This window comes from Acipenser ruthenus, chromosome 39 (genome assembly GCF_902713425.1).
Source record: "Acipenser ruthenus chromosome 39, fAciRut3.2 maternal haplotype, whole genome shotgun sequence".
NCBI classification, from domain to species: domain Eukaryota; kingdom Metazoa; phylum Chordata; class Actinopteri; order Acipenseriformes; family Acipenseridae; genus Acipenser; species Acipenser ruthenus.
In genome coordinates, this window is record NC_081227.1 from 7,183,555 (window position 1) to 7,199,144 (window position 15,590).

The following is a 15,590-nucleotide window of genomic DNA, read 5'->3' on the forward strand; positions in this document are numbered from 1 at the left end:
TCTCTCTCCCCAGGCACTGGGAACCCTCAGCAGTACCACCCCGGTCCCGCTGACCAATCGGATTCAGATCCTGGGGAACGGCTCCCTGCTCATCAGACACGTGCTGGAGGACGACATGGGATACTACCTGTGCCAGGCCAGCAATGGAGTGGGAACCGACATCAGCAAGAGCATGTTCCTGACTGTCAAGAGTGAGTACTGAGGCACTGCACTGAGACACTGCACTGAGACACTGCACTGAGACACTGCACTGAGACACACTGCACTGAGACACTGCACTGAGGCACTGCACTGAGACACACTGCACTGAGGCACTGCACTGAGACACACTGCACTGAGGCACTGCACTGAGACACACTGCACTGAGGCACTGCACTGAGACACACTGCACTGAGACACACTGCACTGAGACACACTGCACTGAGGCACTGCACTGAGACACACTGCACTGAGACACACTGCACTGAGACACTGCACTGAGACACTGCACTGAGGACACACTGCACTGAGACACACTGCACTGAGACACTGCACTGAGACACTGCACTGAGACACTGCACTGAGACACACTGCACTGAGACACTGCACTGAGACACTGCACTGAGACACACTGCACTGAGACACTGCACTGAGACACTGCACTGAGACACTGCACTGAGACACACTGCACTGAGACACACTGCACTGAGACACACTGCACTGAGATACAATGCACTGAGACACACTGCACTAAGACACTGCACTGAGACACACTGCACTGAGGCACTGCACTGAGACACACTGCACTGAGACAAACTGCACTGAGATACACTGCACTAAGACACTGCACTGAGACACACTGCACTAAGGCACTGCACTGAGACACACTGCACTGAGGCACTGCACTGAGACACACTGCACTGAGACACACTGCACTGAGACACACTGCACTGAGACACTGTACTGAGACACACTGCACTGAGATACACTGCACTGAGACACACTGCACTGAGGCACTGCACTGAGACACATTGCACTGAGATACACTGCACTGAGGCACTGCACTGAGCTACTGCACTGGAGAGTGAGACACAGAGAAAGTGAGACAGGAAGAAAGGGAGTGGGAGAGGGAGAGGGAGAGAGAGATGGAGGGGGAGAGGGAGAGAGAGAGGGAGAGGGAGAGGGAGAGGGAGAGAGGGAGGGAGAGGGAGAGGGAGAGAGGGAGGGAGAGGGAGAGGGAGTGCACGCTGGGCAGATCAATACAGAGGGCAGAGTCTGATTGATTCTCGGTCTCTGGGGAGCTCCTTCCCTACACTATCAAATAACACTTTGTCCTTAATGAATCGGAGCGATCAATCACCCTGCGCACACAAAGAGAGCCTGGGAAAAAAGGTCACCTAATTTGCGGTGTACAGTGGGGAGGGGGAGTGTGAATTCTCATTGATCTGAGCTCAATAGAGACCTGACACTGGTGTGAGTAACTGATACCTCTCCCCTGTGAGGACAGCCGCTCCAGCAATGACCGTTCCTGTGACCTGCTCAGACCTCAGCAAGATAGACTGAGCAGAATGAGTGCTTCTTCTACTAGGCTTGTGAAATCATCAATAACTGAAGAGCAAAGAGAGCTGTGCTAAGCGGACACACGTTTCAGCGCGTGCCTTCTTCAGTGCAGCCGAAGTGCAGTCTAGCTGTTTCTTATAGTTATACCTTAGGATTGGGATCTGCTCAGATATAGCAAAGATAAACTAAACAGCAGGGTCAGACCTGGTCAGTATCACCCTCCTCCTCCCCCTCTTCTTCCACCTCCTCCTCCTCCTCCTCCTCCCCCTCTCCCTCTCCTCCTCCTCCTCCTCTCCCTCTTCTTCCACCTCCTCCTCTCCCTCTTCCTCTCCTCCCCCTCCTCCCCCTCTCCCTCTCTTCTTCCCCCTTCCTCTCCTCTTTTCCTCATCCTCCCCTCTTCTTCCTCCTCCTCTTCTTCCTCTTTCTCTTCCTCCTCTTACTCCTCCTCCTCTTCTTCCCCCTTCCTCTCCTCTTCTTCCTCCTCATCCTCCTCCTCCTCCCCCTCCCTCTCCCCCCTCCCCTCCCCCTCCTCCTCCTCCTCTTCTCTGCTTACTGCTCATTGGGAATGCAGCAGTAACCGATCACAGTACCCCTCGCTGATTCCACAGCAGCTGACACTGTACTGTCACAACTGTCAGTCTGTGTTGCTCTTATTGATTGAATCTCTGAATATTCTGTTCTTCACACGAGAGGGATGAATAAATGATGAAAACAAAACAGTGGAACCCCTCGGATCAATGAGCGAGGGAGGAGAGGAGAGTAGAGGAGAGGAGCAGAGAGGAGAGGTGGAGAGGAGAGGAGAGGAGCAGAGAGGAGGGGTGGAGAGGGGAGGAGCAGAGGAGAGGTGGAGAGGAGAGGAGAGGAGCAGAGAGGAGGGGTGGAGAGGGGAGGAGCAGAGAGGAGAGGTGGAGAGGAGAGGAGAGGAGCAGAGAGGAGGGGTGGAGAGGAGAGGAGAGGAGCAGAGAGGAGGGGTGGAGAGGGGAGGAGCAGAGAGGAGGGGTGGAGAGGAGAGGAGAGGAGCAGAGAGGAGGGGTGGAGAGGGGAGGAGCAGAGAGGAGGGGTGGAGAAGAGATGATAGGAGCAGAGAGGAGGGGTGGAGAGGAGCGGAGGGGTGGAGAGGAGGGGTGGGGAAGAGAGGAGAGGAGCAGAGAGGAGAACTGGAGAAGAGATGATAGGAGCAGAGAGGAGGGGAGGAGAGGAGAAGAGCGGAGAGGAGGGGTGGAGAAGAGAGGAGGGGTGGAGAGAGGAGGGGTGGAGAGGAGAGGAGCAGAGAGGAGGGGTGGAGAAGAGAGGAGAGGAGCAGAGAGGAGAAGTGGAGAAGAGATGATAGGAGCAGAGAGGAAGGGAGGAGAGGAGAAGAGCGGAGAGGAGGGGTGGAGAAGAGAGGAGGGGTGGAGAGAGGGGTGGAGAAGAGAGGAGCAGAGAGGTGGGGTGGAGAAGAGATGATAGGAGCAGAGAGGAGGAGGAGAGGAGAAGAGCGGAGAGGAGGGGTGGAGAAGAGAGGAGGGGTGGAGAGAGGAGGGGTGGAGAGGAGAGGAGCAGAGAGGAGGGGTGGAGAAGAGAGGAGAGGAGCAGAGAGGAGAAGTGGAGAAGAGATGATAGGAGCAGAGAGGAAGGGAGGAGAGGAGAAGAGCGGAGAGGAGGGGTGGAGAAGAGAGGAGGGGTGGAGAGAGGGGTGGAGAAGAGAGGAGCAGAGAGGTGGGGTGGAGAAGAGAGGAGCAGAGAGGAGAAGTGGAGAAGAGATGATAGGAGCAGAGAGGAGGGGAGGAGAGGAGAGGAGCAGAGAGGAGGGGTGGAGAAGAGAGGAGAGGAGCAGAGAGGAGGGGTGGAGAAGAGAGGAGAGGAGCAGAGAGGAGGGGTAGAGAGGAGAGGAGAGGAGAAGAGAGGAGGGGTGGGAAGAGAGGCGGGGTGGAGAGGAGAGGAGCAGAGAGGAGGGGTAGAGAAGAGAGGAGAGGAGCAGAGAGGAGGGGTGGAGAGGAGAGGAGAGGCAGAGAGGAGGGGTGGAGAAGAGAGGAGAGGAGCAGAGAGGAGAGATGGAGAGGGGAGGAGCAGAGAGGAGGGGTGGAGAGGAGAGGGGAGGAGAGGAGCAGAGGGGGTGGAGAGGAGAGGAGAGGAGGGGTGGAGAGGAGAAGAGAGGGGGTGGAGGAGCGGAGGGGAGGGGTGGAGGAGAGGAGCAGAGAGGAGGGGTGGAGAGGAGAGGAGCAGAGAGGGTGGAGAGGAGAGGAGGGGTGGAGAGGAGAAGAGAGGAGGGGGTGGAGGAGGGGAGGGGTGGAGGAGAGAGGAGTGGAGGGAGGGGCTGGAGGAGCGGAGGGGAGGGGAGGGCTGGCTGGGAGGTCTCTGTGTTCAGGGGTGTTTGATAAGTTCAGCTCCTGACTCATCCAGTGCAGCAGTTCAAGAACTATCCTTCAACAGCGATTACATCATCATACATACCCCTCCCTCAGACAACTTCCCCACGGTAAATCTGCATGGTCCTTTTGCAGTTTTCCCCCATGCTTTTCACATGGTTATACTCTGCAATTAACATAGTTTACCCTGGTTTGCTTTATAATGCTTACCTATTCACTATGCTTTTACTATGGTCACATTTTATAACAAATTAATATGTACAGCTGACCCTGTCTTATATAAGAGACATATAATATTAATATAATTTAATATTACCTTCCATAAGAGACAGAGTCAGCTGCGTATTACCTTCTATAAGAGACAGAGTCAGCTGTGTATTACCTTCTATAAGAGACAGAGTCAGCTGTGTATTACCTTCTATAAGAGACAGAGTCAGCTGTGTATTACCTTCTATAAGAGACAGTCAGCTGTGTATTACCTTCTATAAGAGACAGTCTCAGCTGCGTATTACCTTCTATAAGAGACAGAGTCAGCTGTGTATTACCTTCTATAAGAGACAGAGTCAGCTGTGTATTACCTTCTATAAGAGACAGAGTCAGCTGTGTATTACCTTCAACAAGAGACAGAGTCAGCTGTGTATTACCTTCTATAAGAGACAGAGTCAGCTGTGTATTACCTTCTATAAGAGACAGAGTCAGCTGTGTATTACCTTCTATAAGAGACAGAGTCAGCTGTGTATTACCTTCTATCATGTCTGTATTAATCTGCCCTCTTCCTCTGCAGTCCCTGCCATGATCACCTCGCACCCCAACACCACGATCGCCATCAAGGGGCAGAGCAAGGAGCTGAACTGCACGGCGCGCGGAGAGCGACCCATCATCATCCGCTGGGAGAAGGCTGACACCGTCATCGACCCCGACCGGAACGCACGCTACGCCATCACCACCAAGGACAGTGGGGACGAGGTCATCTCCACACTCAAGGTGAGGGCCTGGGAGAGACTGAGAGGAACAGGGAGGGACTGGGAGAGACTGAGAGGGACAGGGAGGGACAGGGAGGGACTGAGGGCCTGGGAGAGACTGAGAGGGACTGGGAGGGACTGAGGGCCAGGGAGAGACTGAGAGGGACAGGGAGGGACTGGGAGAGACTGAGAGGGACAGGGAGGGACAGGGAGGGACTGAGGGCCTGGGAGAGACTGAGAGGGACAGGGAGAGACTGAGGGACAGGGAGAGACTGAGAGGGACAGGGAGGGACTGGAAGAGACTGAGAGGGACAGGGAGGGCCTGGGAGAGACTGAGAGGGACAGGGAGGGACTGAGGGCCTCGGAGAGACTGAGAGGGACAGGGAGGGACTGGGAGATACTGAGAGGGACAGGGGGGGCCTGGGAGAGACTGAGAGGGACAGGGAGAGACTGAGAGGGACAGGGAGGGACTGCGAGGCACAGGGAGGGAGTGGGAGGGACTGGAGGGGACTGGGAGATACTGGGATAGACTGAGGGGGACAGGGAGGGACTGAGGGACTGGGAGATACTGAAAAGGACAGGGAGGGAGTGGGAGGGACTGGAGGGGACTGGGAGAGACTGAGAGGGACAGGGAGAGACTGGGAGAGACTGAGAGGGACAAGGAGAGACTCGGAGAGACTGGGAGGGACAGGGAGGGAGTGGGAGGGACTGAGAAGGGACTGAGAGAGACTGAGAGAGACTGAGAGGGACAGAGAGAGACTGAGAGGGACAGGGAGGGAGTGGGAGGGACTGGAGGGGACTGGGAGAGACTGAGAGGGACTGGGAGAGACAGTGATTTGCGGTGTTGAAGATGTTTCTCTGACACACTTTCCTCCTCCCCTCACAGCTGAAGCCAGCAGACCGTGGCGACTCTGTGATCTTCTCATGTCACGCCATCAACTCGTACGGAGAGAATCGGGGCCTGATTCAGCTCACCGTGCAAGGTAACGAATCTGAATCTGAATATAAACAAGGCAACGAATCTGAATCTGAATATAAACAAGGTAACGAATCTGAATCTGAATATAAACAAGGCAACGAATCTGAATCTGAATATAAACAAGGTAACGAATCTGAATCTGAATATAAACAAGGCAACGAATCTGAATCTGAGTCACTGTGAATATAAACAAGGCAACGAATCTGAATCTGAATATAAACAAGGCAACGAATCTGAATCTGAATATAAACAAGACAACGAATCTGAATCTGAATATAAACAAGGCAACGAATCTGAATCTGAATATAAACAAGGTAACGAATCTGAATCTGAATATAAACAAGGCAACGAATCTGAATCTGAATATAAACAAGGCAACGAATCTGAATCTGAATATAAACAAGGTAACGAATCTGAATCTGAATATAAACAAGGTAACGAATCTGAATCTGAATATAAACAAGGCAACGAATCTGAATCTGAATATAAACAAGGCAACGAATCTGAATCTGAATATAAACAAGGTAACGAATCTGAATCTGAATATAAACAAGGCAACGAATCTGAATCTGAATATAAACAAGGTAACGAATCTGAATCTGAATATAAACAAGGCAACGAATCTGAATCTGAATATAAACAAGGCAACGAATCTGAATCTGAATATAAACAAGGCAACGAATCTGAATCTGAATATAAACAAGGCAACGAATCTGAATCTGAATATAAACAAGGCAACGAATCTGAATCTGAATATAAACAAGGTAACGAATCTGAATCTGAATATAAACAAGGTAACGAATCTGAATCTGAATATAAACAAGGTAACGAATCTGAATCTGAATATAAACAAGGCAACGAATCTGAATCTGAATATAAACAAGGCAACGAATCTGAATCTGAATATAAACAAGGTAACGAATCTGAATCTGAATATAAACAAGGTAACGAATCTGAATCTGAATATAAACAAGGTAACGAATCTGAATCTGAATATAAACAAGGCAACGAATCTGAATCTGAATATAAACAAGGCAACGAATCTGAATCTGAATATAAACAAGGCAACGAATCTGAATCTGAATATAAACAAGGTAACGAATCTGAATCTGAATATAAACAAGGTAACGAATCTGAATCTGAGTCACTGTGAATATAAACAAGGTAACGAATCTGAATCTGAATATAAACAAGGTAACGAATCTGAATCTGAATATAAACAAGGTAACGAATCTGAATCTGAATATAAACAAGGCAACGAATCTGAATCTGAATATAAACAAGGTAACGAATCTGAATCTGAATATAAACAAGACAACGAATCTGAATCTGAATATAAACAAGGCAACGAATCTGAATCTGAATATAAACAAGGCAACGAATCTGAATCTGAATATAAACAAGACAACGAATCTGAATCTGAATATAAACAAGACAACGAATCTGAATCTGAATATAAACAAGGCAACGAATCTGAATCTGAATATAAACAAGGCAACGAATCTGAATCTGAATATAAACAAGGCAACGAATCTGAATCTGAATATAAACAAGGCAACGAATCTGAATCTGAATATAAACAAGGTAACGAATCTGAATCTGAATATAAACAAGGCAACGAATCTGAATCTGAATATAAACAAGGCAACGAATCTGAATCTGAATATAAACAAGGCAACGAATCTGAATCTGAATATAAACAAGGTAACGAATCTGAATCTGAATATAAACAAGGCAACGAATCTGAATCTGAGTCACTGTGAATATAAACAAGACAACGAATCTGAATCTGAATATAAACAAGACAACGAATCTGAATCTGAATATAAACAAGACAACGAATCTGAATCTGAATATAAACAAGGCAACGAATCTGAATCTGAATATAAACAAGGCAACGAATCTGAATCTGAGTCACTGTGAATATAAACAAGGTAACGAATCTGAATCTGAATATAAACAAGGTAACGAATCTGAATCTGAATATAAACAAGGTAACGAATCTGAATCTGAATATAAACAAGGCAACGAATCTGAATCTGAATATAAACAAGGTAACGAATCTGAATCTGAATATAAACAAGGTAACGAATCTGAATCTGAATATAAACAAGGCAACGAATCTGAATCTGAATATAAACAAGGCAACGAATCTGAATCTGAATATAAACAAGGCAACGAATCTGAATCTGAATATAAACAAGGTAACGAATCTGAATCTGAATATAAACAAGGCAACGAATCTGAATCTGAATATAAACAAGACAACGAATCTGAATCTGAATATAAACAAGGCAACGAATCTGAATCTGAATATAAACAAGGCAACGAATCTGAATCTGAATATAAACAAGGCAACGAATCTGAATCTGAATATAAACAAGGTAACGAATCTGAATCTGAATATAAACAAGGCAACGAATCTGAATCTGAATATAAACAAGACAACGAATCTGAATCTGAATATAAACAAGGCAACGAATCTGAATCTGAATATAAACAAGGCAACGAATCTGAATCTGAATATAAACAAGGCAACGAATCTGAATCTGAATATAAACAAGGTAACGAATCTGAATCTGAATATAAACAAGGTAACGAATCTGAATCTGAATATAAACAAGGTAACGAATCTGAATCTGAATATAAACAAGGTAACGAATCTGAATCTGAATATAAACAAGGTAACGAATCTGAATCTGAATATAAACAAGGTAACGAATCTGAATCTGAATATAAACAAGGTAACGAATCTGAATCTGAATATAAACAAGGCAACGAATCTGAATCTGAGTCACTGTGAATATAAACAAGGTAACGAATCTGAATCTGAATATAAACAAGGTAACGAATCTGAATCTGAATATACACAAGGCAACGAATCTGAATCTGAATATAAACAAGGTAACGAATCTGAATCTGAATATAAACAAGGCAACGAATCTGAATCTGAATATAAACAAGGCAACGAATCTGAATCTGAATATAAACAAGGTAACGAATCTGAATCTGAATATAAACAAGGTAACGAATCTGAATCTGAATATAAACAAGGTAACGAATCTGAATCTGAATATAAACAAGGCAACGAATCTGAATCTGAATATAAACAAGGTAACGAATCTGATTCTGAATATAAACAAGACAACGAATCTGAATCTGAGTCACTGTGAATATAAACAAGGCAACGAATCTGAATCTGAATATAAACAAGGCAACGAATCTGAATCTGAATATAAACAAGGTAACGAATCTGAATCTGAATATAAACAAGGTAACGAATCTGATTCTGAATATAAACAAGGCAACGAATCTGAATCTGAATATAAACAAGGCAACGAATCTGAATCTGAATATAAACAAGGCAACGAATCTGAATCTGAATATAAACAAGGTAACGAATCTGAATCTGAATATAAACAAGGCAACGAATCTGAATCTGAATATAAACAAGGCAACGAATCTGAATCTGAGTCACTGTGAATATAAACAAGGTAACGAATCTGAATCTGAATATAAACAAGGCAACGAATCTGAATCTGAATATAAACAAGGCAACGAATCTGAATCTGAATATAAACAAGGTAACGAATCTGAATCTGAATATAAACAAGGTAACGAATCTGAATCTGAATATAAACAAGGCAACGAATCTGATTCTGAGTCACTGTGAATATAAACAAGGTAACGAATCTGAATCTGAATATAAACAAGGCAACGAATCTGAATCTGAATATAAACAAGGCAACGAATCTGAATCTGAATATAAACAAGGTAACGAATCTGAATCTGAATATAAACAAGGTAACGAATCTGAATCTGAATATAAACAAGGTAACGAATCTGAATCTGAATATAAACAAGGCAACGAATCTGAATCTGAATATAAACAAGGCAACGAATCTGAATCTGAATATAAACAAGGTAACGAATCTGAATCTGAATATAAACAAGACAACGAATCTGAATCTGAATATAAACAAGGCAACGAATCTGAATCTGAATATAAACAAGGCAACGAATCTGAATCTGAATATAAACAAGGCAACGAATCTGAATCTGAATATAAACAAGGCAACGAATCTGAATCTGAATATAAACAAGGCAACGAATCTGAATCTGAATATAAACAAGGTAACGAATCTGAATCTGAATATAAACAAGGTAACGAATCTGAATCTGAATATAAACAAGGTAACGAATCTGAATCTGAATATAAACAAGGCAACGAATCTGAATCTGAATATAAACAAGACAACGAATCTGAATCTGAATATAAACAAGGTAACGAATCTGAATCTGAATATAAACAAGGTAACGAATCTGAATCTGAATATAAACAAGGCAACGAATCTGAATCTGAATATAAACAAGGCAACGAATCTGAATCTGAATATAAACAAGGTAACGAATCTGAATCTGAATATAAACAAGGTAACGAATCTGAATCTGAATATAAACAAGGCAACGAATCTGATTCTGAGTCACTGTGAATATAAACAAGGCAACGAATCTGAATCTGAATATAAACAAGGTAACGAATCTGATTCTGAGTCACTGTGAATATAAACAAGGCAACGAATCTGAATCTGAATATAAACAAGGCAACGAATCTGATTCTGAGTCACTGTGAATATAAACAAGGCAACGAATCTGAATCTGAATATAAACAAGGTAACGAATCTGAATCTGAATATAAACAAGGTAACGAATCTGAATCTGAATATAAACAAGGCAACGAATCTGAATCTGAATATAAACAAGGCAACGAATCTGAATCTGAATATAAACAAGGCAACGAATCTGAATCTGAATATAAACAAGGCAACGAATCTGAATCTGAATATAAACAAGGCAACGAATCTCAATCTGAATATAAACAAGGTAACGAATCTGAATCTGAATATAAACAAGGTAACGAATCTGAATCTGAATATAAACAAGACAACGAATCTGAATCTGAATATAAACAAGGCAACGAATCTGAATCTGAATATAAACAAGGCAACGAATCTGAATCTGAATATAAACAAGGTAACGAATCTGAATCTGAATATAAACAAGGTAACGAATCTGAATCTGAATATAAACAAGGTAACGAATCTGAATCTGAATATAAACAAGGTAACGAATCTGAATCTGAATATAAACAAGGTAACGAATCTGAATCTGAATATAAACAAGGTAACGAATCTGAATCTGAATATAAACAAGGTAACGAATCTGAATCTGAATATAAACAAGGTAACGAATCTGAATCTGAATATAAACAAGGTAACGAATCTGAATCTGAATATAAACAAGGCAACGAATCTGAATCTGAGTCACTGTGAATATAAACAAGGTAACGAATCTGAATCTGAATATAAACAAGGTAACGAATCTGAATCTGAATATAAACAAGGCAACGAATCTGAATCTGAATATAAACAAGGTAACGAATCTGAATCTGAATATAAACAAGGTAACGAATCTGAATCTGAATATAAACAAGGTAACGAATCTGAATCTGAATATAAACAAGGCAACGAATCTGAATCTGAATATAAACAAGGCAACGAATCTGAATCTGAGTCACTGTGAATATAAACAAGGCAACGAATCTGAATCTGAATATAAACAAGGTAACGAATCTGAATCTGAATATAAACAAGGCAACGAATCTGAATCTGAATATAAACAAGGTAACGAATCTGAATCTGAATATAAACAAGGCAACGAATCTGAATCTGAATATAAACAAGGTAACGAATCTGAATCTGAATATAAACAAGGTAACGAATCTGAATCTGAATATAAACAAGGTAACGAATCTGAATCTGAATATAAACAAGGCAACGAATCTGAATCTGAATATAAACAAGGTAACGAATCTGAATCTGAATATAAACAAGGCAACGAATCTGAATCTGAATATAAACAAGGCAACGAATCTGAATCTGAATATAAACAAGGTAACGAATCTGAATCTGAATATAAACAAGACAACGAATCTGAATCTGAATATAAACAAGGCAACGAATCTGAATCTGAATATAAACAAGGTAACGAATCTGAATCTGAATATAAACAAGACAACGAATCTGAATCTGAATATAAACAAGGCAACGAATCTGAATCTGAATATAAACAAGGTAACGAATCTGAATCTGAATATAAACAAGGCAACGAATCTGAATCTGAATATAAACAAGGCAACGAATCTGAATCTGAGTCACTGTGAATATAAACAAGGTAACGAATCTGAATCTGAATATAAACAAGGCAACGAATCTGAATCTGAATATAAACAAGGCAACGAATCTGAATCTGAATATAAACAAGGTAACGAATCTGAATCTGAATATAAACAAGGTAACGAATCTGAATCTGAATATAAACAAGGCAACGAATCTGAATCTGAATATAAACAAGGTAACGAATCTGAATCTGAATATAAACAAGGTAACGAATCTGAATCTGAATATAAACAAGGTAACGAATCTGAATCTGAATATAAACAAGGCAACGAATCTGAATCTGAATATAAACAAGGCAACGAATCTGAATCTGAATATAAACAAGGTAACGAATCTGAATCTGAATATAAACAAGGCAACGAATCTGAATCTGAATATAAACAAGGCAACGAATCTGAATCTGAATATAAACAAGACAACGAATCTGATTCTGAGTCACTGTGAATATAAACAAGGCAACGAATCTGAATCTGAATATAAACAAGGCAACGAATCTGAATCTGAATATAAACAAGGTAACGAATCTGAATCTGAATATAAACAAGGCAACGAATCTGATTCTGAGTCACTGTGAATATAAACAAGGCAACGAATCTGAATCTGAATATAAACAAGGCAACGAATCTGAATCTGAATATAAACAAGGCAACGAATCTGAATCTGAATATAAACAAGGTAACGAATCTGAATCTGAATATAAACAAGGTAACGAATCTGAATCTGAATATAAACAAGGCAACGAATCTGAATCTGAATATAAACAAGGTAACGAATCTGAATCTGAATATAAACAAGGCAACGAATCTGAATCTGAATATAAACAAGGCAACGAATCTGAATCTGAATATAAACAAGGCAACGAATCTGAATCTGAATATAAACAAGGTAACGAATCTGAATCTGAATATAAACAAGGTAACGAATCTGAATCTGAATATAAACAAGGCAACGAATCTGAATCTGAATATAAACAAGGCAACGAATCTGAATCTGAATATAAACAAGGTAACGAATCTGAATCTGAATATAAACAAGGCAACGAATCTGAATCTGAATATAAACAAGGTAACGAATCTGAATCTGAATATAAACAAGACAACGAATCTGAATCTGAATATAAACAAGGCAACGAATCTGAATCTGAATATAAACAAGGCAACGAATCTGAATCTGAATATAAACAAGGCAACGAATCTGAATCTGAATATAAACAAGGTAACGAATCTGAATCTGAATATAAACAAGGCAACGAATCTGAATCTGAATATAAACAAGGTAACGAATCTGAATCTGAATATAAACAAGGCAACGAATCTGAATCTGAATATAAACAAGGCAACGAATCTGAATCTGAATATAAACAAGGCAACGAATCTGAATCTGAATATAAACAAGGCAACGAATCTGAATCTGAATATAAACAAGGTAACGAATCTGAATCTGAATATAAACAAGGTAACGAATCTGAATCTGAATATAAACAAGGTAACGAATCTGAATCTGAATATAAACAAGGTAACGAATCTGAATCTGAATATAAACAAGGCAACGAATCTGAATCTGAATATAAACAAGGTAACGAATCTGAATCTGAATATAAACAAGGTAACGAATCTGAATCTGAATATAAACAAGGTAACGAATCTGAATCTGAATATAAACAAGGCAACGAATCTGAATCTGAGTCACTGTGAATATAAACAAGGTAACGAATCTGAATCTGAATATAAACAAGGCAACGAATCTGAATCTGAATATAAACAAGGTAACGAATCTGAATCTGAATATAAACAAGGCAACGAATCTGAATCTGAATATAAACAAGGTAACGAATCTGATTCTGAGTCACTGTGAATATAAACAAGGTAACGAATCTGAATCTGAATATAAACAAGGTAACGAATCTGAATCTGAATATAAACAAGGTAACGAATCTGAATCTGAATATAAACAAGGCAACGAATCTGAATCTGAATATAAACAAGGTAACGAATCTGAATCTGAATATAAACAAGGTAACGAATCTGAATCTGAATATAAACAAGGCAACGAATCTGAATCTGAATATAAACAAGGCAACGAATCTGAATCTGAATATAAACAAGGTAACGAATCTGAATCTGAATATAAACAAGGCAACGAATCTGAATCTGAGTCACTGTGAATATAAACAAGGTAACGAATCTGAATCTGAATATAAACAAGACAACGAATCTGAATCTGAGTCACTGTGAATATAAACAAGGTAACGAATCTGAATCTGAATATAAACAAGGCAACGAATCTGAATCTGAATATAAACAAGGCAACGAATCTGAATCTGAATATAAACAAGGCAACGAATCTGAATCTGAATATAAACAAGGTAACGAATCTGAATCTGAATATAAACAAGGTAACGAATCTGAATCTGAATATAAACAAGGTAACGAATCTGAATCTGAATATAAACAAGGCAACGAATCTGAATCTGAATATAAACAAGGCAACGAATCTGAATCTGAATATAAACAAGGTAACGAATCTGAATCTCAATATAAACAAGGCAACGAATCTGAATCTGAATATAAACAAGGCAACGAATCTGAATCTGAATATAAACAAGGTAACGAATCTGAATCTCAATATAAACAAGGCAACGAATCTGAATCTCAATATAAACAAGGTAACGAATCTGAATCTGAGTCACTGTGAATATAAACAAGGCAACGAATCTGAATCTGAATATAAACAAGGTAACGAATCTGAATCTGAATATAAACAAGGTAACGAATCTGAATCTGAGTCACTGTGAATATAAACAAGGTAACGAATCTGAATCTGAATATAAACAAGGTAACGAATCTGAATCTGAATATAAACAAGGCAACGAATCTGAATCTGAATATAAACAAGGTAACGAATCTGAATCTGAATATAAACAAGGTAACGAATCTGAATCTGAATATAAACAAGGCAACGAATCTGAATCTGAATATAAACAAGGCAACGAATCTGAATCTGAATATAAACAAGGCAACGAATCTGAATCTGAATATAAACAAGGTAACGAATCTGAATCTGAATATAAACAAGGTAACGAATCTGAATCTGAATATAAACAAGGTAACGAATCTGATTCTGAGTCACTGTGAATATAAACAAGGCAACGAATCTGAATCTGAATATAAACAAGGCAACGAATCTGAATCTGAATATAAACAAGGCAACGAATCTGAATCTGAGTCACTGTGAATATAAACAAGGTAACGAATCTGAATCTGAATATAAACAAGGTAACGAATCTGAATCTGAATATAAACAAGGCAACGAATCTGAATCTGAATATAAACAAGGTAACGAATCTGAATCTGAATATAAACAAGGTAACGAATCTGAATCTGAATATAAACAAGGTAACGAATCTGAATCTGAGTCACTGTGAATATAAACAAGGCAACGAATCTGAATCTGAATATAAACAAGGCAACGAATCTGAATCTGAATATAAACAAGGCAACGAATCTGAATCTGAATATAAACA

The 15,590-nt window shown here is 40.9% G+C and overlaps 1 protein-coding gene across 1 annotated transcript in view; it reads left to right on the forward strand.

Moving 5' to 3' along the window:
* Positions 1-15,590, forward strand: part of LOC117968466 (cell adhesion molecule DSCAML1-like) — a 99,677-nt gene that overhangs the window by 32,068 nt on the left and 52,019 nt on the right. Inside the window, exons 3-5 of the mRNA XM_059009495.1 lie at positions 14-191; positions 4,672-4,871; positions 5,736-5,832. Coding sequence (XP_058865478.1) covers positions 14-191; positions 4,672-4,871; positions 5,736-5,832 — 475 coding nt within the window. The remainder of the gene's footprint in view (positions 1-13; positions 192-4,671; positions 4,872-5,735; positions 5,833-15,590) is intronic.